At 41.3% G+C, this 27,480-nt stretch overlaps 2 protein-coding genes across 7 annotated transcripts in view; both read left to right on the top strand.

Annotated features, from left to right (window-relative positions):
- The first annotated feature begins 402 nt into the window (after window positions 1–402).
- On the top strand, window positions 403–7,186 carry tmem200cb (transmembrane protein 200C, genome duplicate b). Its single transcript, XM_033649991.2, has 2 exons — window positions 403–510; window positions 4,942–7,186. The coding sequence occupies exon 2, from the start codon at window positions 4,975–4,977 to the stop codon at window positions 6,538–6,540; it is 1,566 nt and encodes a 521-aa protein (XP_033505882.2). The 5' UTR covers window positions 403–510; window positions 4,942–4,974; the 3' UTR covers window positions 6,541–7,186.
- Window positions 7,187–9,390: 2,204 nt separating this feature from the next.
- LOC117272081 (band 4.1-like protein 3) overlaps window positions 9,391–27,480 on the top strand; it is a 69,419-nt gene continuing 51,329 nt past the window's right edge. For 5 of the 6 annotated variants that reach the window (XM_033650822.2, XM_033650820.2, XM_078173045.1 and 2 more), the window contains exon 1: window positions 23,983–24,113. The gene's annotated coding sequence lies outside the window, so the exon portion shown is untranslated. Of the gene's footprint in view, window positions 9,550–23,982; window positions 24,114–27,480 lie in introns of those variants that run through there. The other variant, XM_078173046.1, reaches the window with a different exon arrangement.

Here is a 27,480-nt window from a genome sequence, read left to right as displayed (position 1 = left end):
GCCTTTTCTCTGAACTCACCTACGTTATACTGTACGTGCAATTTAAAACCCATCACACAGTAATGTATTCATGCATTGTGCAGTGTGTTCCACCTTCTTTCATCAGAGGTATGGAAATAAGTAGCCTGCATGCATTTTCTCATTGCAGCCACACACATTCCCAGAGCATTGTGCAACATAGTGGCAAAAACACATTAGTATGATAGACAAGTTTAAATCAGCAGGTCACTGATTATTGTGTCCAAAGGTGTAATGAAAAAAAAGATCTGGAAGTGCTTGGAGTCTAACATACAGTATGATAAATGTCCTCAGCAGCCCTCATTTTTCACGTTGCCCAATAATCACCAGCAATGGAAAAGCAGTTGGCCCGCCCCTGCCGGTCTATTGTGAGTCCGCGTTCAACTGGAAACCACTCTTCCAGACTCGGCACCAAAGTGGCGCACCACGACATGCACAGCTGAACGAGGAGTGCGCCTTTGAAGATGCTTGATTGTCAAGCCACAATTTCTGGTAAGAGACTCGCTTGTTTTTACGATATTTTTTTTTTCCTTTTCAAATCACCTCCTACGTCTTTACCTCCAGCTGGATATTCGTGCTTCTTTTGTGTTTAATCTGATCCTACATTGACTCCTAAGCAGGCTGTGTCGAGGGAAAGCGGGGTTTAGGAAGTGTTTTAATTGTGTAGCAGATAGATGTAGTTGTGTGTGTGTTTGCGTGTTTTTGATCGCGCAATAAATCGACGGACAAGAGTTTTGATGTCAGGCGTTGGACTTGGATCGATGCGCACTCCAGTCGATTTACTTTTATCATTTAACATTTGAATCATGATTCTGTTGCGTGTGTTAGATTATTAAAACATCATCTGCCAAATATGTGAGAGATATACAGTAAAAAAGGAGTGGAAGGAGAAAACAGCAATATTTTTAAGGTGGATTTGTATCCAGTTAAACTTTTTTACAGCTTTGATGTTGCAATTAAATACTGATTTATTGTAAGTTGCCAAGAAAGGCTGGCATTACGCGTTTAAATAATGGCAGCCTATTATTATTATTAGCCCTCATAGTTGTTGCGTTGGTTATGAAAGCATGGGCTTCGTCAGGCCGTGGAAGAGGTGTGGATGTTTGTCATCTGTCTGCACCTTGTGCGCCCAAAAATACTCTGTTTGGCGTTTGTGCTTGGAGCGAGATGCGTCGCCGTGGCTCTGGACATTTTCAGGGCACCACCTCCTCCAACCTCCACAGCACCTCGTATTTGCTTCACGGGGCTCTTCCAGCAGAAGGGAAACAGATGCGCCGTAATGTCAACAGTCGATTACTCATGCAACATTGCGCGAAAATATGCGCCCCCGCAGCTTGGATGGACCGAGCGTTAACACCGGCCTGCTCTCCTCTCCATCCTGCCAGACGGGCAGCTTTTAGGGAGACAAACCGAGTAGTTGGCAGCTGCTTCCTGTTGGTTCAGCACCGCAGACAGAGACACAGTCCGACGTGTCCACACCCACTTCTGGTCCACGTTACCGCTGCCCTTCTCCTCCCAAACATAGAGAGAGGTCCGCCTACGCGTTATCAGTTTTAGTGCAGGTTGACTTGCTCTCGCCCGGGAGGCATTTGAGTGGTTATTGGATGCGATATACTGAGAAAGTCGCTATAAACAGCAGCTGAGCACCGGTGTGCTGTTTGCTGAGGCTCAGGTGCAGAGCTCCGTGTTCTACTTTCCGTGAGAACTGCCTGTAATAACTTGGATCATAAAGGGATGTCAAGGACCTTCATCATCATTATTTTTGACTGTTAAAGGTGGAGAGAGCAACACCCAGGGCAACCTTTGAAAGCTTCTTATTAATTGCTGCTCAGAAAGGAATTTGTGGAATAAGTTATTCATGAACCCTAAGCCCTAAGTCATACACAATTAGGCGTGATTAGTCAAATTAAATACCTAGCTACCAGCACAATCCAGGGGGGAATGCTGGAGTCTGTCTAATTAATCAGCCATATCCTGCGATTATCATTCACCACATGTGGTTGGAGCTCATCAGCAGATGTCTGTAATCATGACGAAGTGTTGGTGGCTTCATCGCCCTTTGGACCGCGGCTCCTACTACTGTGCTGCATAATCAGAGAGATGAATGCAAACATATTATGTGGCGGAGATGGTGTTGGCGTGTAAACACATGACTAATAGCTCACATTTGCCTTTTGTGATGCGCTGTATATGTGAAGGACGCTGTCATCTTGAAGCACAGCTGTGTTGGGTTGATGGTGAAGTGGATCTGGGTGGAAGGCGGGAGGGAGAGTGTTGGTAGGAGAGGTTGGTGCGAGAGAGGAGAGTAAGGAAGCGAGAGTGAGGTGGAGAGAACATGCCTGCTGGCCTCCTGTCTGGACACATTACATTTTCATAGGCTGATATCATACCGGCACAGCTGAATATAGATAAATAGCACTCCTTGTTCTCCGCTGTCAACTTGGGTATTTGTCTCTGTTTCGCTTACATCATTGTATTTATAGATCCAGCAGCAGCAGCAGGTGGATGTTATCTGTTAACTGACCATCAGATGACTAATATTGCATCTGCCTTTGGTGCAGATTTAAAGGAAGACTTTGCCGATTTCCAACAACTAACATAACATAACTTCCTCCATCTTACCAGCACCAAGATCCTCCTGCTCATCTGTCAGCTCAAATCATTTTTCATCCAGCATATTTTTGCTGGCTGTAGGGCTGTTGCTCCAACTACAGATTGTACTTCCGCATTTTCATATGCCTGCCACCACAGACACAAATGCTGTGTCTCACATCAGATACTTCCATCAGTACACTGGCATGCAGTTCACTGTGAACACTATGTACTCACAAGCACAATGCACAAATTTTGACACGGCAGTGTTGTCTCAAATCAAACACGGCTGTTGCGCACTTACCAGAAATGACTGTCACAAGATTTGGCAGCCTTCTTCTTCTGCTCAGCAATTTGCAACCAGGCAGAGTGTTAGCACCAATATTTGACAATGACTGTCCCTCTCTGAAATATATGCTTGCTATATCTGCTTGTTTGCTCACTTGCACTTAAAATTAACATGCTTTTACAGTACGTTACAAATGTCCATGGCTGATACTGGCTGGCTCTGTCAACAGCTGATCTTCCAAGTTCATGTTAGCTGCCGCATTTTGCAAATATTAACAACTCGTCCGGCATCTGACCACAAATCTAATGCTCAAGTCTTCTACGGTGGAGATGACGAACAGCAAACATAACTACGCCCTTATTACGTCACAGTCATAGATGTGTAAGGCAACAACACATGTAACATCAATGCCTGATGATAAAATGTGTAGCTGATTGCTAATGTTAGCGTTAGTATTTTCATTTGCGGTACCAGATTACTACAGAATTAACCCGATAAACTAGCTAATGGCTCACAACAGTATAAAAGAAAAAAAATACACATTTATTTGTACAATTCTTTGGTGTTTACCTCAGTAGTCGGTCAACATTATACAAGATTGAAATGTGTTTGTTGTCCAACCCCTTATTATGTAGTCGACATGGCGATCTGTGTGGGTAAAAATTGCCCAATGTTCTACACTCCAGTGTTTGACCATTATGAGCGCACCATTTTGGTACTCATAGTGCACTGCATTTTGCCATAATTCCCAGTAGAAACACAATTACGCACTCAAAATAGCAAGTATAGCTACAGAAACATCCGTTTTGAGACCAGCAAAAGAGCGTAGAAGTGGATCGAGAGAGAGGGACCCTCTCTCAACGTCAGATTCTGTTACTGCCTGGTGCCTATCAACAAAGGGTTTTACTGTCTAATGTAATTCGAGATTGTTTGTTAATAGCTGGCCGCCATATTGTTTCCTGTGTCCAACAGCCAAGTTCACATTACATCACCCACCAGCAGGAGCGTTTGTTGGTCCTGTGCAGTGTTGTGCTTTCTGGTGGTTCTTGAGCAAAAGCAAATACCATAGCCGTCTTCCTCAGTTTGCTCGTCATGTGATACCAGGTTCAAAAGTATTTGCATCTTTCTGCCACACAAACAGACTAGTTTTATGAAAGCAGTGAAATACATCTTTAAGGAACAGTGTTTACTCTGCCTGTAGGATAATCTCAGATCCAGGGCCACCAGTGGATCCTGAACCTCCCCTTCTTTTCTGCCAACCCATTATGCCCCAGAAACCAATGAATGTTTTCACACTGGAATATTAAAGCCCCTGAAAACTTGGCATCAAATCTGAAGTCTTTCTCTATAACATTAAATATTCATGACTGAAAAGAAAAAACAACAACTTCAAAACATTAGGTTTCTAGAGTTTAAACTCTTCAAAAACTGCTTCATCAGGACTGCGTGGGTGTTGCCTCATCAGCTTTGATTGATGGACAACCCACTACCTGTCATCAGATTTTGATTCAAATGTTGCCAGATCCTGACTTGTCCCTGGAAAGATGTGACATCATGTTTTTCCAGCTGAGTCCCGCCCCACTTGAAACCGGTAAAAAGAGCACAGAGAGAAAAAATAAGTAAATATTGTCTCGTGGGAAAAAACAAACTGTTCTGTGGCAGAAATATGTGTGTTCATGTTGGATCCCATCGCTCAGAGTAAGAAGCTGACAGGGAAAATAGATTTTCAGGGCCTTTCAGAACTGGATTTTTACACCTTAAAGCCTTTAGCATTTCAGTCTATATTGATTTTTAGTTTTACATATTACCAAACCAATTTGTAAGAAATTGTCACATTCTGAACCTGGGGCTTTCGGGGTCCCTGGGGGTTAGTTGCCAGCTTTGCTTGGACCATAATCCTTGTATGTATAATAAATCTGGATTACATGTGTAATCTCTCAGTGAAATGAACATATTCACTCCGTAGCTCTAAATGTCTAAACCTTCTTATGATGTAAATTATTAACCTAATGCTCTCTCTTTTCTATTCCGTGTCCTGCCAGGTTGAGTGACAAGCCTGCTGTCCAATCGCCACCATGATAGCCACAGGTGGCCTGCTGCGCATGAACAGGCGCCAGGATTCCCTCCGCTCCAAAAACCGAGCGGAAAACAAAAGGAAGCGGAAATCCAAGAAAAAGAAGAAGAACGACGTGGTGATCGTGAAGGGGAAGCTCAACCTGTGCTCCCCGGCCGGTTGCGTGGCCGCTGTTGGAGTTATAGTTCTCATGGTGGGGATTTCCATGGCGGTACTGGGCTACTGGCCCAGCCAGAACCAGCAGCAGTACCAGGAGCGCCGCAGAACTGGAGGGTACCACGTCAACAGGATGAGCTACTCCAAGAGTCCGCCTGTTTCCTCTAACGTGACCCATAGTAAGCCTCCCTCCGGACAGATGAGTTCATTAAACCAGAGCCATTCTAACAGCAGCACCACCGACTCATCCCGTAATTGTGGCTTCCTGTGTGACTTCCTGAATAATTACCTGTACTCGGACAATCTGAAAGTCTTCGGACCGCTGGTGATGGGAATCGGCATTTTCCTTTTCATCTGCGCCAATGCAGTCCTCCATGAAAACCGAGACAAGAAAACCAAAATCATCAACCTGAGGGATATCTACTCCACAGTTATAGATCTACACAGCATACGGTCGAAGGAGTACTCGCCTCTGAATGGTTTGGTGAACTACACTCAGTCGAGGAACGCCGAGGGCCCGTCGGGGTCATTCCCTGCAAGTGGGATGCTTACTCGCAGCTCCTGGCCCTCCACTGGACTCAGCCCCCAGGGTGAGTTAGGGGGCGATGAGGTGTTGAGGCGCCCGTCGTTGGCCAGCAGGCCTCGTAGCTGGTCCAGAGATGTCCAGACCTTCACGGACACTGTCTACAGCATCTACAAAGACTACAGCAATAGCAGCGAGCACGCCCCACAGCCCCGACAGTGGGAGACCACCTCTATCGTCACCTCCTCTGTGAACGCTTTCACCCTCCCTGTGATAAAACTGAACAACTGTGAGGTAGAGGAGTCTGAGAGAGCAGAGGCAGAGGGACGCTCGGCGGAGGGGGTCGTTATCGAGGCTGCTGCTGTTGAAACAATTAGCGAGGAAGGACAAGCCAGCAGCAGCCGGACTGATGAGACGGACACAAAAGAGGAGGAGGAGGCTTCGACGCCGGATTCCCCACCAACCCGCCAGAGCCATGAGGACATAAGCACAGACACAACTGACCAACAGGGGACGCCGCAGGCTCAGCCTCAAGCACAGTGGACTCAGCTGTTTCCTCCATCGCCTGTTGCCAGGGCGATGGGGTCACGGCTGTCGCTCAACTCTCTCACGGAGCAGCCCAGGTCTGCACGCCGCTGCAGCCTGTCTGTGTCTGTGTGTCGTCAGGGCGACAGAGCCAGGCGCTTCAGCTGCCCTCGTCTGGAGCGCTCCAACAGTAAGGGCTACATCAAACTGGCTGACCTGGGGGGCGAGTCCTTCGAAGCCCCTGACACGGACACTTCTTTAGTGGCCACCGAACAGGAAGTAGCAACAGGTGCAGCAGCAGCGGAGGAAGGAGCTCAGGGAGAGGACGATCTGGTGACACCCAGCACCTCTGCAGAATCCTAGACTTTTTTGTTTGTTTGTTTGTTTGTTTGTTTGCAGATGAGCCTCTGAAAACTGTTTGATGTCTTGTTCTTTGCTTCATACCTTCTTCTCTGACTGCTGACGTGACGCTGGCCATTACAGAGGACGTAAGCAGCGTGGGGAGTAAGCCGCTAAGGACTATTGAAACATAGCCATGAACACTCAAGAGCAAGGCTCTTTATAAATACCACATCCACAGCTCGATATTCAGATGTAACTTTTCTATTTTTTCAATGTAGCAAGAGCAATACTAAAGACTTGTAAGAAGATTTAGTAAAGATTTGTAACAAAAAAAACAAAACAGAAAATCTGATGATGATGAGTTTTATCTTTTCTTTTGTATAACAGTAGGGCAAACATTGTAGCCTGTAGAATCGCCAAAACTGTCACTGAGAACTCGTCATGTCTGACATGTTGTACTGTAGCATTAAAATATGCCACAGAAAACTAAATAGTCTAGAATTGTTTCTCTACATTGTTGTGTGAATACCACGTGAATAGGTGAACTGAATTGAATCTCAGGTAGACGTTTGGTTTAGGATCGGGACCTTGAGTACAAGGTCTTCCTATGTGCACACTTGTTTATATGAAGCATTCATGGTTGAATAAACTTGACTGTAACACCTCCGCTCGAGTCTAATAGGCGTCCTTGTGTGATGTCGGATTAAATGCAGCCAGTGCAAAATACTTTGTTTGCTCCAAATGGCTTTAGAAAAGTGAAATGAAAAGGATGAGAGCTGTCGGACAATGAGAGATGAAGTGTGTGGCAAACCTGCAGATGGTATGGATTTTGTTTTCCTGCACTTCAGCAGTACTTCTCATTACTGGGGAAAGACTGCAGTGGTATTGATGTTACATTGTCTGTGCTAACTGAAGTGAGACCAGTAACCTATGACTGACCTTTACAACAGTCGTTTAAATAATTGGCTTCATTGTTTGAAAGGATAAATTAGCAGAGGCGTATCTGTTAATTCAGATGGGTAACAAACTAAAGGAAAAAACTATATACTGTCCTCTTAGTAAGGTGTTTGGCCAGCATGAACCGCTGGAAAAACCCCAAAAGCTCCCATAGGTTTTTCAGCTGGGTTGAGATCTGGTGACTGCAAATAAAATAGCATATGGTTCACATCATTTTTATACACTCTGTGCTCTGTATGGAAACATCTGCATTTAATATATGTTTCTGCACTTATTTATTCAGGTACTTTTCACTTTTATGTATGTGCTTCTTCTGCATGTAACACCACATTCTACTACTTAGGTACAATTTTGATGAACATATAATGTAATGTACGTATACTTCTACCCAATACTTTTAGAGGAAACACTGTACTTTTTTACTCCACTACATTTATTTGACACTCAGTCACTGCTTACTAACTTTACTAACTTACCAACTAATCGCCAGTTTATTAGGTACACCTACTAATGCAGGACTAAAGCAGTCTAATTCAACAGCCTTGCAATAATCCCACCTTCATGAAGCTGCTGTCAACACGACTCTAAACTGGTTTCAACAAAAACTGAATATCATAACCTTCACAAAGGGAGGATTCTTTTGCAGGACTGCATTAGGTATACCTAATAAACTGGCACCTGGATGTATAAGGGACTGTTCTTTACTCACAGGGGGTGGCTGGGGTGTGACTTTTTTTTTTTTTTTTGACCCAGCCCGAAGCTACTTGAGCCTTCCTTACTGCCTTACTGACTGGGGTGAAAATACATGACCCTCCCTCCACCATAAATTAGTTAGTAGATTTTAAAAGCGTACCTTCTGATGTTTGAAAGTTAAAAGTTGAAGACAAAATCCTCAAGTTGAAAAAAGCCTTTGTTTTTCACCCTTGTCATGCATGCTAGTTAGTTCATGCAAAAAGTTTATTTTTGGCTCACTCTTAAATGAGACATGTAGAATGAAGTCATCTAAATGAATTATCAAATTTTTAAGCTCAGATTTGCTTATGTTTTTTCTTGCACATGATGTGTTCAAGGACCATCCAAACTTTGAAAATCCAATGATAATCTCTGTTTTTACAGTTTCTGGCTAGGATAAACGGTGTAATTTTGGCGACCCTTAAAGAAAACATGCTTTTCAAATCTGCCGGTGGGTTTGGGCTGTTTAACGTAAATACAAAATACAGCCATTAAAAGTTGTATGTCCTTCCCCTAAGCCAAAATAAAAAACATAAGTCCCTTCCCAGTGTTTTAAAAAATGTAACATGGCCCCCCCTTTTTTTCCTCCCTCCTCCCCTCATAAATAATTAACAGTCCCTAACCCTTGACAATTAACAGTATAAAAAACAGTTCAAATTTGCTCCAGCTTCACCAGCAACATCTTTTTAACATTGCTCATACATTCGTAAAAGATAATCCAATAATACACTAAGAAATATGGAGTACTTTTACTTTTTTAAACTTTTTTTTTTTTAATAATACTTTAATGCTTTTACTTAAGTAACATGAATGCAAGGGCTTTTACTGATATTAATGCACATTTGTTACTTTTACTTGTATGTAAGTGTCATACATTTTATGAAAGTAAACGCAAAAAAACGAATGTTATTAACATTACCCATAAGTCCAGCACAAGTCCAGGACAAAGTCAGAAGCACCGTCTTAAATTTGCAGACTTTATCATGAAGCATCTAAACGCACCTCAGACTACCGAGGCCATCTAGTGGTCATGTGACACACAGCTGATGATCCGTCACACCCCTCTTACCTGCAGGCTCCACCAGGTGGCGCCGGGACGCTGCTGCCTGCGTCGGCACCGTGGGCGTGCCCGTTTTAGCAGCACTATGGGGGCCGTTTTAGAGGCAGGAGGGGCGGGGTTAGCTCGGTCCCGTCTCTGGAAAGGTTTGCCAAAGCAGGCGCTTACAGGTGTCTGGTCCTTTCCACCCGGACGAGCCCCGTGTCGGGATCCCTGGTGTGCGGTCACTCATAGACTGCTGTCAGCTGCTGATCAGGGAGTTTGATCGCTCTCGTAAGACTCAGGTAAAGTGTCCAAGTGTTTGTTTGTGCGCTGCTCAACTTCTCTACATGTCAGCACGGTTACAGGACAGTGACTTTACAGAGTTTTGCATGATTTAAACAGCTTTAACATGACGTTAGCGTCTAATAACATTGTTTTAAGGGTTAATCCCTGAAGTTGACACGTGTATATCCACTCAGTTAATGTTTCTGTTTAATTTTTCTTTCTGTTTCCAACACCGGGGTTTACCAACACACTGTGACCTGCTGCTTTACCCGGGGACCTGGAATGTGAAATGGTGAGTGCATGAGTTTATTCACAAAAGCGGGAAGTATGACACATAAACACAGAGGCAGTCCACACATGTCTGAGTGGGTAAAGTAAAAGAGACACCCGTTGGAGCTGCTCTAATCAAGGCTCTAAGGTCAACCATGGGGCCAGAGTGACACAGTAGGGGTTAAGGGTCACTAGACAAATGTGTTGAAGTATTTAAACCTACTTAAGTTGTACAAAAAGTTTGTGTAACAGCTGTTTAAAAGTGAAAGCACTTCAAAACGACTATCTCTGGTGTTTTCATTTCTTTAAAAAAAACCTTAAGTATTAAAATGTCCCGTGACATTTGGTCTGAGGCCCTCTCCAACATGCTGATCATATTCTGTCATGGAGTCTGTAAGGTCTATATCAGCGCTTTTCTCAGGCCGTTCCTTAACTAATTTCTTTCTTTTTTTTGCTGAGCAAGCAGTCACACACACACTCACACACACACGCGCTTGCACCTGATCAAAAGCTTGCTGGGCACAGGCAGACAGTTCGGAAATGGGAAGTCATCACAGCATGTGTTTCCGCTTATATCTTCCCCAAAATAGAAGTGGTGCTCTTTGTTTTAATACTCCCTTTCATGGACTCTACAAGAGGTGCTTAAACTTTACTGTGTGGTCATTTTTGGTATTTTATTAATGTCCCGAGGTCCGTGTGGCTGAAATGAAGTCATGTTATATATATTTAGGATGGACTATTGCTCTTGATAGGGCCACACGGTCGTTCTTACAGCTCAGTAGCTTTACCAGGTTTATGAGGTTGAATGATGAAGGTGAACGTACAGGACCGAGGAGATAAGGCCGGGCAAAGTCCGTGGGACTTGTCGTGTTCATTGGCTGGTGGCAGCGTGTACAGAAAGTCCTGCACGTTTCTCTGTGAGGTGTTCAGGAGTGGAAGCATTTGCTGAGCTGGTACTTTCGCCGTCACCATGACTGACGGACTTGTCTTTAAGATACCTGAGTATGCAAAATGTAATTGCTGCATGTCATGCCATATAGGCAGGGGATGTACTATTATTTCCTCCCATGCTGATCTTATGTAATGTGCAGTTGTCTGTATTTGGAGGTGGGACCACAGGCTTTAAGACTAATAATCAGAAAGGCGTTTGGTTGCTGCTTGAAATTGTACTTCAGTATAGTCAGAACTCACAAGGCCAAAGCTCACATGCTGCTTCTAGAGATGTAACAATGTCAGGCATGTATGATTTCAACAATGACAACATGACAAGTGGGCAGCCCCTGAAATCCACTGAAAATGTGACCTTTAAATCTCAAACCTACAATAAGAAATTTGTTTGGCTTCATGGAAGCAGCCGAAACAAGTTAAACTTGTTAGCAACCAGTTGCTTATTTACACATCCAGCCGTTACAGAGCAACATTATCATTAATTTGGAGTCGTACTTGTGTCCACCTGATGAATGTAAATTCAATTTTTACTCTATTTTTAGCTCTGTTTTTGGTCTCCACCATCTGCTGACAGAAATAACTGTCTCTTTAGCTGCTTAGTGCTCCACTACATTCACTAGCTAGTCACTAACTGTGTCTGTCTGCTGTGTGGTGCTGAGCAGGTAGTGTACAGTTGATTTTTAGAGCTTTTGCACCAAAAACCAATGCCTCAAGTGCCAAAAACGAGGCCATGAGAGCAGTGAGAGATAAGCAAAACGGTAAAGTTGATTCCCAGACAGCTGAATATAGAGCTATAAAGTGGGCGCTGCAGATTCGGGTGATAGTTCTTTGTAGAATCAACAAGGGACTCCTTTTACATCAGACATTTTGATTTCACACTTTCATTTTAAGCCCTTAGGACATTCATGACTAAAAACGCAACACTAAAGTGAAAAAAAACCAAACATCTTAAGGTATTATTTATGAACTGTTTAACCCTTAGCAGTGAACAAATAACCCACCAGCTGTCACCACGTTCAGGTTTAAATGTTGCTCAATCCTGATTGGTGTGTAGAAGTATGTGACATCACGTTTTCCAGCTAACCCAGTGAGAAGAACACGGAGAGAAAAAGAACCGGCTGTAAATTCAAAATGGAAAGCTGCACCCACACATTAGCAAGTAAACGCTGTCATACTGTAAATTACGTGATAGCAGCTGTAACGTGGGGAAAGTGTATTTAAATTTTGTGGGTGACCATGTTTCTTGCCTGGTTTTTCCAAGCTGGGCCACTGGAGCATGGGAAGGCTGTAATTATGGGCGAGCAGCAGGGAATTTCCAAACTCTGACTTTGACTGGAATGCAGCATATTTACAAAAACTGTATGTTTCATCAGGTATAATGTCTGAGGATGGTGTTCGGGCTTTATGATTGAAAGGCCAGTATCTTGTGACCCCGGTGAGCTTTACCTATTATCAGGGAATGTGTCCCCTTCTGAATGTGATTTCATTCCTCTATTATCTGGTGTGATGACATAACAAGATTAAATCCTCTTTCTGTAGCTCAAGGTCATTCATTCATTTCATAATTATTACTTGTTCTGCTGCAGACACCTCTCTACAGGAGAGACTTCCTACTGTGGTTTTGATGTAATGTTGCCAGTGATGAAGACTATCTCTGCCTATTCATCTTAAGGATTAAAATCAATACCGCTGTGAGATCAGGTAATGATCAATGGTGCTGACATGGTACTGGAAGAGAAGACATTATTTTACCTGATGTTCTTTGATGCTATGACTCATTGTGCTGTGTTGGACAAAATGAAGGATATGGAAGGGCCCATGTTTGTGTGAGTCAGAAAGAGAGGTTGAAGGTTAAAAGAAATAGTCTGCAAATCTCTGGCATTATCACGATAAGACATGCAAAGGTTGGAGTAATATCTGTAGACATTCTTTGGAGTAAGAGGGCCGAGCCAAATATTGAGTTTTTACATGACACCCACAACCTTCCCACGGTACAGTCGATTACTAAACTCCTGGTGAAATAAACAACTTTTTTTTTAATCTCTGTAGCTATTTGTTCATATAATATGAGCTGCCTTTTAACAACAACTGTAAAATTATTCACATTTTTTCACCTTCTCCCTTTAACTGTCGGTTCAATGTTTTTCCGAAAACGAATGCCTATCACAATTTCCCTTCTCTCCAGTCTTCAAATGTATTGTTTTGAGGACAAAAAAACATCAAATACCCACATTTAAGTAGCTTTAATCAGAGACATTCTGCCATTTGTGCTTGAACAATAATTGATAGTACACTAATAGATCTTTGTAAACAATACTCTATCATTCTGTTTATGCAAAATCTCCTGTGACACTTAAAAAGTGACGCGAGCCCATAAATTACATCCTAAAGTCTGAAATGTAATTTATTTTCCAGAGATACGATAAGCATCTGAATGGCTTTGATTAATTTAATAAGATAAATGGAAAGGAGTGAATTAGAACTTGATTTAAATTCTGCAACTATCTTGATAACTGATTAATTGTTTCAGTTGTTTTACAAACAACAATAGCTTTAGACAGGTCTACATACTCTATTTCCAAGGCTTTTTTCTACTTTCAAAACAAGCGTACATCAGCTTGTGATGGAGTTCTTTATATGGTCATCTGCTTCAGGCACGCTACTGCAAGTGTTCACATTATGTACACTGCTACATGTAGCTACATGCTAACATCAAGAAAACATAATCTTGGTTGCTGATGTTGTTAATTTCTCCCAGATTTCAGATCAGATTCCTGCTGAAACATGTCCGGTTGTGTTTAGAAGCCTTTATTGGTGATTTTTCACGATGGAAAGTGCCACTTCACCCTTTATCAGTCATTCCCCAGCTCCAAGTACACTGCTACATGTAGCTACATGCTAACATCAAGGAAACAAGTAATCCTGGTTGCTGATGTTAATAATTTCTTTCGATGATAGTCATACTGGAACATGTGGTTGTGAAGATTTTGGTTTAGAAGCTTTTATTGGTGATTTCTTACATCAGAAAGTGCCGCCATACTCACTTACAGACATTCCCTTGGCTGCTACACGCTGAGATATGGAAGACACAGAAACTCTGACCAATCAGAGCAACCTGGGCTTTTTCAGGAGGGAAGATTAAGGAGTCGGGTGCTAAAACAGTGCGTCTCATAGTGAGGTTAAATACAGGTGTTCCAGCACAGACAATATTAGGGAAATTTAGTGTTTTGCGACCATTAAAGCATGAACACATGTTCAAGTACAAACCCAAAACACAAGTATTAACCCGAAAATGAGCATAGTAGGTCCCCTTTAAATGAAACTGAATTAGGATTAAAAATAACTGCTTTATTGTGACTTGTGAAAGGTCGTCATAGCTCAGACCGTCATGTATTTGAAAGTTTGGATCGCATCAATAGCAAAAGTGTCCATCAACAATGTCCCTGAGCAAGACACTGAACTTCTATCTGCTCACTTGTTATTTTTACAACATCAAGAACATCAGCCTGAAGTGTAAAATGCAAATGAAGCCATCAGCACAGATTTCCTGCCCTCAGGTGTGCAGTCATTCACGGTCAGTGAAGTGAGCTGAACTCCACACGTGACTGCAGTGCTGCTTACGGTCACCAAAGCCTTTGGGAGCTGGCGGAGATAACATGTATGACTCAATCTTGTTGAGTGGACAGATAAGCTTGTTGGGAGTTTTGTTATCTCCCAGTGTTGGCTGATCACTTGAGAGTAGCATGGGGCAGTCTTTGCCTTATAAAGCTCCAGCTCCTGGGATGGCACCTTGACAGTTACAGGGTATTTATAGTGGAGAGTAGGGGTGAGCTTCAGACTGGGCGCTCTTTGAAGGCATCCACAAATGTGCTATTGTACAGCAACTTTTGTTTCCTGCCAAAAACTCTTTTGCATTTGTACCAAATTGCTACTTTGCCATGAACACTGAGGCACTGAAACGTCTTTTGTTCTTGCCTATGTTTATCCAACAATGTGTCCCACAGTTTCTTTTCTTTTTTTTTGATTTATTATCTAACTAAACACAGAAAACATAGAGATGCATTGTAGCTCGACTGATACTGTATTTTTTGAGGCCAATACTGGTATCGATATTTGGGAGTTCAGATGACGATATATGAGCCGATGGTAATGATATATGAGCTGATGGTAATTAATTCTGCCCTGTTCTTGTAGCTTGTCGGCCGACATACACACAATAGGCTACAATATATTTGCAATAAGCTAATATCTGAAAATGGAAGCAAATTTTATTATCCTAAAGCTAAACTAAGACGATGAACATATCTGCTTGACATCAGCACGTTAGCATTATTTTTATGAGCATGTTCGCATGCTGAACTTAGCATTTAGCTTAAATCGGCACGGGCAAGTACACGTTTTATTATTTTTTCCTGAGAACGTTCCATCTAGCCCCGCCCTACTGTGTGGGGATTTGCTAGTACTAGCTAGATTTACCTCTTTGCCCTAACCTTAACTGCCTTCGACCTTGACATGTCAATGTAAGAGGTACTAGCCAATTGCAGCATGTGGTATTAGCCAATCACAGCACAATAGGGCGGGATAAAGAGGAACAATCTTAGGGCCAATTCATAGTCGACGCAAAGGCACGCAGACATGAACGCATTGGGACGCATCAAGACGCCATGATGCGTGCTTGCATCTCAAAATATGTTGTCCATTTTTTTGATACGCGACGCAGTGACGCGTGTAATACCATGCGTTGCCAACGGGGATGATAATACAAGCGACGTACTTGAAATTAACCACTTTTTGTTATTCACAGAAGAAGCCGGTATGAAGTGTGGCCGGTGAGGAGGAAAATCTTTGCGAACTCGTACGGGCACACCCCCATTAAATATGACAGTTCTAGTGTCTAGCTAATAAAATAGCAGTACTAGCTAGCTACAGCAGTACTAGCTAGCCGGAATGTACCGGTGACTCTGCTACCCCTTATTGCGCGAGCGATGTATTGCATTTCAAGTGTCACCCGCGTTGCTTGCGTTCAATGTGTTGACTATGAAAGGAAGTGCGTAGCTCGCATCGGTTGCGTAGCTTGTTTGCGTTGCGTGCGTCGACTATGAAATGGCCCTTAGGAAAAAAACTGTGCCATCCACAGCATGGCTGTAGCCACTTAGTCTTGTTTTAACATGCTTTTCATATTGGAGTGGTTGTTGTAATTTATTTATATGTATATATTCACAATTATATATGTTTATAACCAAAATTACAGTCTTAAAAATAGGATGATTGTACTGTAAAGAAAAGAGACTGTTATCAATAAAAAATCAATGAAGTGATGTTATTATCTCAACTAACACTGCTGCTGGAACATCAGACTACTTAAATTGTTCTCCTAAACTGAAATTCTGATATCCATAGAAAGCATTAAAAGGGAAGAACAATTCTGAATACTCCACCTTTTTTTTTCTCTTCCAAACCACATGCACGCTACACATGTGCGGCCCCTCCCTTTCTCTAAAAATGCCTGGTCTGCAATCACTTCACAGGCACAATCATTAGCCTTCTGCTTTCCAAAGGTTACAAAAGCAGACCACATTTATGATTCCTTGAGATAAGATGTGCTTCCTATATACAGACAACAAGAAGGGAGTGCTCCTCAGCTTCTGAGTAATAATCCCTTTTCACATTAATCTGCAGTATGTACCCTTGGCTTGACATGAAAGGGAGCCAAAGTTGGAAAAAAAACTGACTTTTCTAATAGAGGGGTGCAGTGTGATGAGAGTGTGCTCGAGATAGGGGTCGATTTGGGAGCTTTGGCCCAGTTTGGGATGTCAAAATCTTCTTCTAATTTGGCATGTATGCTTGCTGACCTGCAGCCCTTTGGGAGTGAAAGCGTTTACAGCTGAGTAGAGCTGGACAGCAGGGGATAGTAGCTTTGGTTAGTTAGGGGTGAAGAAGAAAGCAGAACTGGAGCCAATTCACTTTGAGTTCATTGAGTTCAAAGTGTAGTTAAAAAAACAGCAATTAACCTGATAACCATGAAGACTTCATGCTGAATAATGTATTCCAATATGGAGAAGAATGTCGTCAGTGAGCACAAATCAAATATCTGTTTATATGGGAAAATTCAACTTTTTTTATATTGAAATGTCAGCCAGAGAGCAATCTAATTAGACATGACTTTACTTCAGGATAGCATTGGTTGGCATAAGTGAAGTACAGTTGTCTAGTGTATCCAGGGCTCAGTAAAGTCAATGGTTGTCAGGGGCGCATCAACAGGAGAGCCAAACTTGGCAGATATTTGAGCTGGCCCTCCCAAAAATATGGGAAAACAGTTACAAGACCCCTTAACCATTTTGGCTTTATTTTCTTTTACAAACATGGGAAGAAGGCAATGAGCAATGAAGGAAGAAATTACCCCAGAAATTAGCAAGAAAAAAAAAGACAGTTAAAAAAGAAATGGCTTGGAAAGAGTGCTCAATTATTAAAATAATTTTGTAACATAATTTTAAAATGTAGTAATAACAGTTTTTCCCCTAGTTTTTTTTCCCCCAAGTTTTTGTTTTAAAATCATTTTATAAATCCATTTTAAATTTTTTGGGGGCAATTTGTGAGACATTTCTTTCCAGTTGCTCATTGCCTTTTCTCTCATGTATTTGGAAAAAATCTCACCAATTTGCTCAGCGCTCAAAGGTTTAAATACTTGTGAAAGGCATCTGAAAGCAGCACAAGAAAAGTGATGTCGCTCCAGGTTTCAAAGGGTTAAATCTCTCACAAAGGCACTATACTGTGCACCACAGCTGCCTCACAACCCCCCTGAGTTTGGCCCCTGCTAGTGTGTGTTATTATTTTCACTAAAAGATTATGACTTTTGACCAAACACAGTTGACCTAATGGATGTTTGGACTGAATGCATTTTTAGGGGATGTGGGCCTTTGCCTCGGGCCCCCCAGAGTCTAGGATCACCACTGCTGACTGTGGCATCTCTGTGTGTAAAAACCAAAGGGCAAAATTGGAAATGTAATTCTGCATTTGCTCAGAGAACCTTTAGGTCCAGCAATTACTTTCCTCCAGACCCCAGGGATGGCATGGAATGCTGGCCTGGACTTGTTTTCGTTTTTTAAATGAGATCACATGGGTGATTTGCTGCGTATTGTTGAGGACATGCTTCAGTATGTATTGATGAAGTGCCAGCTTGCTTGTTATGACCGCACCACTGTTGAGTGTATTGCTGTAATGAGCTTCATGAGGTAACTGATTTTAGAGTATATACATATATTCACACACACCAGGATTTGCTGAGTAAAATTTGATGTTTTCCCAAAACATTGCTTCACAGAATTACCTTTTAAATAAACCACTAATTTCAGATTCATTCATTTTATATACTTAAGTTGAATTTAGCTTAAGAGTCAAAATGCTGTGTAAGCAGGAGATCAGTATAATGCAACTTCCTTCCTGTAAGTTTTGAATCATGTAAAACAAAAGAGACAGTGGCAGCATTTCTAGTTCATTCTATGTTCCCCAATTATGCTAATAGTTGTTAACAGACATTGAGATTCAAGGCTATCCCAGTTCAAGGTCAGGCTTCAGAGCAGACGAGCTGCACAGGAACTAAGTGTCTGTACGCAGCAGAAAAAAAGTGAAGAGTTAAGCAGCCACATAAGCTAAGTAGAGTCCAGAGATCACATGTTGTCTGTCTTGTGTGGTATTAATCATTCTGCTGACCAAGGGCTGCTCTGAAGGCTGTGAGGAGTCATAGATTTGCACTCACACTTATCTGCAAGTCACTATACATACAGAGAGTGAGAACTCAGATACCTCTGTGGAGGCGTGGCCCAGATATTTCAGTCATCTTTTTACTGCAAGCATTTCCTTAGAGTATGGGTTATTTCTAACGTGTTTCCATTTAATCTGAACTTCCCATACAGTAGAGCATTTGCCAATCAAGCGTGGTGGGTAAACACGTCACTTCCTGTTCAGCGAGATCTTTTTATATTACATTAACTACAAAGAAAGAAAAAGACTGTAACTCAAAGCATGTGATGGCAAAGGTCACTTCCTTTGTACTTGTAATACAGGATCACAGGAAAACAGTACAACAGGTCAGATACACGCCTTCAGTGAGGCAGGACTGATCGTGCTTCCAAGTTTGAGGTGACACATTGATCATAAGAATTGAAAATAAAATTTAAAGAATTAATATTTTTTAGACTTGCTGACTCTGCTGCCATTAATCACTACTGTCACTTTAAATAAACCACTGTAATTTTTCTTCGCAATCTTTTTCTATTTTTTAAATGTTTTTTCTTTTTTGTCTTTTCTTTTTAAAAGGAATGTGCAAATACTGATAATGGATATCAGGCAGATACTGACTCAAACAGCTTGATTGTTTATCTTTACTGGGGGGGATGATCTGTTCTATTCAATTCTGTGTTTACGCCTGTAGTAGACTAGTAGACCACAGACTGCATTTTAAACAGTTGTATTGTGTTAACTATAATTTTAATTCCTGTTTCTGTTTTGACCAATCTGCATTTAAAAGGTGTACACTTGAATTGTAGTTCCAGTTAATTTTGAAGACTGGTGCACAATGAAATATTTTAATGATAAATAACAATTCAGTGAATTTCTATCTACGTATTTATTAACTACATTTTATTGTACAGTGTTAGGAAAGCAATATATAAGTCAAACGTGATGTTGCCTTACAAATGAAGGAATGATCCCAGTCATTTCCACACAGTGACACATACAGCTTATTAATTAAACACTGGTATTGGTAATCGTTATAGGCCAATACCCAAAGCGGTTTCAGTATAGGGACTGAAAAAGTCAGATTATTGCGTCCCTATTTAAAAGGTTGGAAAAACTGATACAGCATAGTATCGCAATATTTTTGTGTGGCAATATCGTATCGTCACACAGTGCCAGGTATTGATATTTTTAATTATATAAATTATTAATGTTACAAATACAAATTTTCAGTCAACTAGATACATTTTTCTGCAAACGAAATGGCTAATGTTAGATGAACAGACTGAAAACTTAATCTTATTAGATGAAACAGATGCTGACAAAGTTTTCTTTTGGGCACATCATTTACAGTTGAAAAAAAGGTAATAAATGGCAATATATCGTGATATATTTTATCGCAATACTCAGCATATTTCAACATATTTAAAATCACAATAATATTGTATTGTGGCTTAAATATCTATAATATTGTATCTTGGATTCTGTGGTAATTCCCACCCAGACCTATTTATTGTATACCTCTTGTTAATTGTTTTATTACTTTGTCTATTTGTCTGTACTATTGCTGTCTTTGTGCTGCTGTGACATCAAATTTCCCCTCTGAGGATCAATAAAAATTCATTTTACTGTTCTCTGCTTTTAGTGTCACATGATATTGAGTTGGTTAGATAGGCCTGTTTGTGTATGCTACCGTGTATTTTGTCTTTTCTCCTGACTTGATATCTGCAAAAGTCAGAAAAATACATTAAACTAAAAAAAAGGATTTATAAATTGAAGCTCCATTAGTTCCAGCGCCGGTATGCCGGTATGCGAGCATTGATATTTCCTTTGGAGACAAGCTGATCCTTCATTTCCAATTTAAGATCGGTTACTGCATTACAGGCGCACAGTCACCACCCACTGGCCAGACGGGCCCTGATGAGAAATGTGTCCGACGATCAGTCTTGTCATGACAATGCTGTGCCAGACTCCACCTGCTCTAAATGTAGATAACTATTGTTTGGCTGTGCAGAGAGCAGACATCCCAGTTAGTTGTTACATTAAGCATAATGTACAGTGTGTATTCTCCGAGAGAGATATTGTGGTGATGGTGCGAGCGAGGTTTGTCATTACAGTAATGTGTGTGTGCTTTAAAAACAAGGAATGAAGGGGGAAGTGAAAGAGACTCGCTTTGGAGAAGTAGTAGAATCAGTATTAAATGGTCAGAACAACTTTTACCATGATAATGGTTGAACCTGCAAGGCTGCCTCTTCTCATGTTGTCACCTAAGTAAAAACACATTCTTAGACCTTTTATGGTTACTGGAGCGATCCCGTTAGACTCAGCAAAGACACTGCCATGAGTTATTCCAGTGTCACTGTGAAAAAACTATTCTCCTGACAGTCCTCCTCGGCTATTATTTCTCCTCCCAGCACCGAGGGTTACAGGAATATTGTGTTACATCTATTGTTAAGCCACTGCAGCTCTAAGCCTCACTCTCCTTACTGATGGTTGCTTGTAAAGTTTAGGAATTTAAACTTGGAGTAGCTCAGTCACCTTGGATTGTAACCTGAATTAAATGCCCTCAATGTAAAACATTCATTGTTGTCATTGAGCTTGTTTTATGAGCTGTGTTACAATTAGCAAGAGGCTGAATGAGGAGCCAGCTGTCTGGCTGCTGTACACAACACTTGCACTGTGTGTGTTGTTACATTTACCCTCTACTATCTACTAAACATGCCCGCTATGTGTCCATCACTGTTTAGGGATTTCACGTACGACTGCGGCAGAAACTTCTCTGCCGTAACATGCATGACTGTGTGTATTTATATTTGCATAGTGTGCTGTAAGTGTTGGCATGTGGTATATTACTTGAGCATGAAAGCAATTAGATGAAATAAAAGTCAAATGGGTGACCGAGTTGGGTCAAGTTCCCACTGGGAGGCGGGAGGCAAAACCCTCAAATCCCCAAAGGGAACAGCCCAGACACTAATTAAAAACTTGCTTTTATGTCTGTATTTGTGCACGTACGACCACATGTATGTACCTCGAGGAAGGCAGCAGATGTGTGTGTTCATGTGCTCACTGATATTGGCTCGTTTTAATATGGCTTGGATTATGTTTTTCAGTTTGAAGAATATTATAAAGAGCTCCGGACTGAGTGCAGAGAGTCAGTAAGTCTTTGAAAAGCATTTTTAAGTTGTGGCTGGTCTAAGGGGAGTTAAATTTAACAGCTTTATATACTGTTGAGGAGCTTAATCTATAACAATGCATTATTTTATAAGCTCATCAAAGCTTTTGTGTTAAGTTTTTAAACTGCAAAGTAATTATAGTGGTTAGAGAAATGCAGGGATATAAAAAATACAGTATTTCCCACTAAAATGTATTAGTGTAAAAAAAAGTTGCAAAACAAAATCTGAAAATAGAAAAGAAATAGAATAGTATTCTGCTGATTTATACGGTATTACACAGTATATATTTTGTCAGTGATTTTTTTAATGAATTTTGTTGTAGACAGTGGTGGTTTGAAAATGATATATAATTCATAAGTATATTTTTATTAGTTTATAGTACCTGAAAATAAGAATCGTGTTTTTGTTACCTTATATCCACATGTGGAGCGGGTCCTCTTCTACGGAGTACACCATGTTGTTCTACAGTAGCCCAGAACAGACAAACACTGGCTCTGAATAACCCTATCTAGACCCTATGCTTGATTTGTCTGTGACTCATTTGCGATTTGGCATCAGCCACCTTAAGTTTCCACCACACTTTCGGTATGGTACCTTGGGTACCAAAAGTAACCCTTCAGATATGGTACCTAGACCCTAACGTTTCCACTGCAAATGTTACTTTTAAATGTAGGCAGGCAGGGTTGTGGTCATTAACTGCTCCGTCGAGAACTAGCTGTGATTCATCATCACCGGTAACATAAAAGGAGGTCTGCACCTTGTTTATCGTCCACAAAATGCTGTTGCACGCCAACATTTTCAGAACAAAATAGAACAGGCTGCAGTGGGAGTCTCTCTCCGTGGGATATTTAAAAATAGCGGGTTTGTCCTTCTTAGGCAAGCTCAGGGGTTTAGTGTTGCTGTAGCCCACAGTGGCGATGCTCCGTGACACTTTTTTTCTCCAAGTGAGGATTGGGGCACAAGTAGTTCACATAATCCAGTCGAAATTAATATATATTTTTTAAACGCTTGAAGATCCACTCATTACTTAAAGTGTATGTCATCCAAGAGAGATAATAAAAACTAAAGTAATGGTCAAAGTTGTCACATTGAAATTTAAGGTGTGCTGATGGATTCACATTGTCAGCTCATAAACTGAGTAACGTAACAAGTTAATGTTCCACTTTAAACGCTGCAGGCAGTCAGCCCAATGAATTAAGTTATTTTTTTCTCAGTATACAGCAGCTGTGGGCAGCAAAACATCCTTTATTTTATAGTTATTTTTAACTAATGTTTGTAAAACTCTCCATGGTATGAACAGTGGTTACATAAGCCCCACCTCCCCACCACATGACAGTCCGCTATTAACCACTCAACAGACTGCAGTGTTCACAGCTCCACTTTTTATTACCCGATCTGTGTGCTAGGTACCCCAACAGAGGGGTGACCGAAAATGGGGACGTTTAAGAATGGTTCTGTTGGTACCATGCACAACTTTTCACAGTGGAAACAGAATAAAAGCCTATCTAACTGCTTGATTGAAACAGGGCCTTAGTTCTCCTACACCCGTGGCACATGAGAGAAGTTTCAGTACTGCAACCTCACTGCTAGATGTCACTAAATCCCACATACTGGACCTTTAAATTGGTTTTCTTTGTTTTTTAGACTTTTTGTCATATTGTTTGAAAATGTATTCGCATGCATTCTGGATCTGGCTTAGATGAATTTGTGGCACCTAGGGCTGCAGATAATATTGATTTGTAGTTATTTTAGTTAGTTGTATGGTTTATATTCCCAAAAAGATTGAAACAGGTTATCAAATAGCATGTTTTGTTCCATCAGTCCAAAATCCAAAAAATATTCAGTTTACTGTTGCATAAGAGAAAGAAAAACAGCAGATCCTTGTATTGGAGAAGCTGGATAAGTTGTTATTTTTCCTTGAAACATGCAAACAAAACAGTTAATCAATTAATAAAACATTCACCAGTTATGTTTCGTCTATAAACTAATCGATCAGTGACTCATTGTTTCAGCTCTAGTGGTGTATTGTGAGTTTATGTGGGCTGGGCATAGCTGTGTGAATGAGAATAATTCATCCATGTATGAAGTGGAATTATTCGAGTAAAGTGCAACTGTACTTGAGTACAGTATAAATGTACCTTCAAACATCCTACCACATTTGACTGGCGCTGGCTTTCCCATGTAAAACAACAAACCTCGTGCCATTAATTGCCATGCTGTGTGTGTGTGTGTGTGTGTGTGTCTAAGTGTGTAAGTGTGTATGTGCTGGGGGGTGTGCTGCTGAAATAATGCCCCGGCTGTCCTGATATCCCACAATTCTACTCTCAGCTGCATAGTGGAGTGTGATAGGCTGGTGGAGAGGGAACTGCAGCAGAGTAGCACCGCTGTCAGGAAACACAAGTCCACTACGAATGCAACTCGCATAACCAGCTGAACGAGGGACGGTCTACCTGGTAATAAAACCTTTTCTTTTGCTGCTTTTCTCCTCTAATCTTACACTCAGGCTGTCCAACAAGAGATGCACGCCTCCCGCTTTGTTCACTCCTCTGTATTATTTCCCTTTTTTGCTATTTTCGCTGTGTCTGACCACAACACCCGCGGCCGCTGACAGATGATTAACATTAAAATACACTTTTGCTGTGTTCAGTCAGGCGGAAAAGTGGAGTGGACGTGGCTAACCGTGTCAGAAACACCGGGTATAAGCTTTTAACCCCGCTGTTTTGCATTGTAGTCTCGGTGCGGAGCATTGTAGCGACATGTTGGGTGTTTTGCTGAATGGGCTGCCTGCTGCGGCCGTTACTGGGGGCTGCAAGTCGGTTATATCAAAGCAACAAGCCGCCTGAGGTACAGTAGGCTAACGTGCTCCAGTGTCGAGGCACAAAGTGGGGAAAATGGGTGGAAATAGAAACACAGGGATGCTTTTCTAACCTTAAACCCCCGTGTTTTACATCAGTGAAGGGCAGCGCTGAGTCACTGGCACACACGATAACATTTGGGGACAGTTAATGGATTAAAACTGGTCAATTGTCGGCGACTAGGACGACATAGTTGGGTGTTTTTGATCTGCAGTGCGGTAGGCGTGGTTAGGGGCAGGATGACACGGGCTGGATCCTCTTTTAGCATCCTCACATCCTTGTAAGCACGGAGTGCAATGGCCGGAGTCTGACTAGACAATTTCATTAAGATGCACAGTAAGCTGCTGTTGCAGTAGCTTTGAAAGGCTTGGGCCTTGTTTGCACTCTTTCATACTTCATTCATTGGGAGTGTAGCCTGAATATACTTTAACCTGATGACACTGTGTTGCAATATTAATATATTTGTCCTTCTGTCTCACATCTATTAAAAGAAACTTCTGACCTCCTTTAATATTTTGTATGACTTCAACATCTGCAAATCCCAAATTCTGCAGGAATCGTGTGGCTTTACACCATTTTAAACCACCATGTCAGTTCAAATCAGCTTTATTCCTACATCCCATTTGTCTCAGACTGCTTCAGCATTTCTCCAACACCCTCCCTCCTCATCCCTTTCTAGATTAATTGTTTATTTTTGCAGAGACAGCACACACTCCAATGTAATTGCACCAGAGTTAGCCAGCAGCTGATTTGCATCAGTGGTCCCTGGGTAAGCAAAAACTACAAATGATATGATTAGCTCACAGTGAGCGTACTTCTGATCAGCACAGAGACACAATGGGGTCGTGTAAAGGTAAACAGCAACAGCCTCTTCTCATTGTTTTCATCTGTTAAAGGTCAACAAGGGTGACTGCTCCTCAGAGGAAACAAGCATCTTATTGACGATACAGCCACAGGCCTTTTGACTGTTTTCTGACATGTTGTCAGCTAAATTATTAATTAATGTATTGTGAGAATAATCAGTAGATGCTGATAGTTGCTGATAATGGAAATGGCCAATGACGCAATTGGCCTGTTTTCAGTTAGTTTAGTCTGTAAAAGATCAACAAGGATGATTTGATTTTGTACAAATATTTTATCTACAAGTAATTTGAGTCATTATGCCATCCATTTAAGATGGGACTGCTTTTTGCATGGCACAGTAGGCCCCAAAGTATACAATATGGAGGTGAAAGGATAAGAAAATGAATCTATTGGTAGATCAACAGAAATTTAATCAACTATTTTTAGACTCTGTTAATTGTTTTAAGCAAAAAAGTTAAATTGATTAGTTCTTGCTTCTAAAATATCTGCTTTTCTTTATCTTCTGTGATATTAAACTTAATATCTTTGACTCTGGACTGCTGGTTTGGCAAAACAAGCATGTTAATTATGTCAACTTGGGCTCTGGGAAATTTGGATAGTCATTAATTGCCGCCCTATTTCACAAGTATTTATCCCTCCAGCGAGGCAGGCTGGAGTATTTCCCAATGAGCATACACTGTCCAAAAATAACTATAAAGCTGAATGTGGTGCAGACATGTCCCAGCTGATGTCAACAACCCATTTTAACAGACATTAAAGGTAATCAAGTCACATCTGATTATCTATAGCTGCAAATCTTGTAAAATGCTTAATCCTTATTGGCCGTCTCAGCCACAGTGTAAGAAGTTATTAGCTCCTCATCAAGCTACTGAGATTTGGTTCTAATCTTTTACATTAACAGGGGATTTTCTCTTTGTCAAAGGAGCTGTGCAGCTAGACTGAGTGCTGCTAACTCCAACATGCATGTATTTCAGGTGTTTACCCTGTCAGACTCATTGGTGATGTTTGTGCCACAGCGACACAGACGTACTGATCGTGTCCAAGGATTAAGTGCACGGTCAAGTTTAGATAACAATAAGTTAGCTGGTCTGTCCGTTGTATCCCGGAGTGCCTTACTGCTAGTGACAGTAATGCTAAGAATGTAAACGCAGCAAGCCGACAGGATTTATGGCCTCCTCAGCAAAAATGCTCCCAGCTTGGAGTCACCTTCATCCGACCAGGCTGCCTCTCCCTATTTCTGCTGTTGAGCTGTGGAGTGTCTTGTCCCGTTAAGTCTTTAAGGGCTCAACTAAAAGATTTTTTTGAACATTAATAAGGACTGGATAAGAAGCCTCTGAAATGGCTCCTGAATTAAAATATCAGATGTGCAAAGAGGGAGAATTTTTATGGACGTCTCAAAAAAGAATCTCCATCATTTTAACAGTAGATGACATGGATGACTCATAGACTCAGTCGCCAATTTATTAGGTACACCTGGCTAAAGCTAATGCAGTCTAATACAAGAGCAGTCATGCAATAAAACCAACCTTCAAAAAAATTATAAGGTTCGGTTTATGTGGAAACTGTTTTAGAGAGGTGTCGTTTCAACTTAATGACAGTTTTATGAATTGTATTGTGTTTTACTGACAGGTCAGATGTTTCTATTACTTTGTCCACACCATTCATGTCAGTGAGGGCAGGCTAAATAACAGGAACACCTCTCTGTATAATGCTAAACAGATCAGCAGCAACACAAACCACAGTCTTAAAGATTGCCTTAAACATGAATCAGCACCTCTCTAAAATAAATTATAATCTTAATGAAGGTCGGATTTATTTCACTGCATTAGTTTTAGCCTTGTAAACCTGATAAACAGGTGATTGAGTAGGCTATATGTGCAAAATATGTCTTTATCCCCCCACTGCTTCAATGATGGGAAAACAAAAAACAATGTAACAATTTAGAACAAATCTTAAGATGTTTTGCTGAGTCGCTGATGTTACCTTAATTTTTGTTGCCTGGTAGGAATTTTTATTGATTGGTTGACTGTGTTTGTTGGCGCTGTAAATGAAATATTAGTTGCCAGAACTCTCTACACTTCGTTTGTGCTGCACCAGAGCC

The sequence above is a fragment of the Epinephelus lanceolatus genome, chromosome 12 (genome assembly GCF_041903045.1).
Source record: "Epinephelus lanceolatus isolate andai-2023 chromosome 12, ASM4190304v1, whole genome shotgun sequence".
In the NCBI taxonomy this organism is placed as follows: domain Eukaryota; kingdom Metazoa; phylum Chordata; class Actinopteri; order Perciformes; family Serranidae; genus Epinephelus; species Epinephelus lanceolatus.
The sequence above is the reverse complement of the archived record's forward strand: the minus strand, read 5'-3'. Positions and strand labels throughout refer to the sequence as shown.

Coding starts and splice junctions, on each gene's coding strand:
- tmem200cb (XM_033649991.2), top strand. CDS start 4,975: ATGATAGCCACAGGTGGCCTGCTGCGCATGAACAGGCGCCAGGATTCC.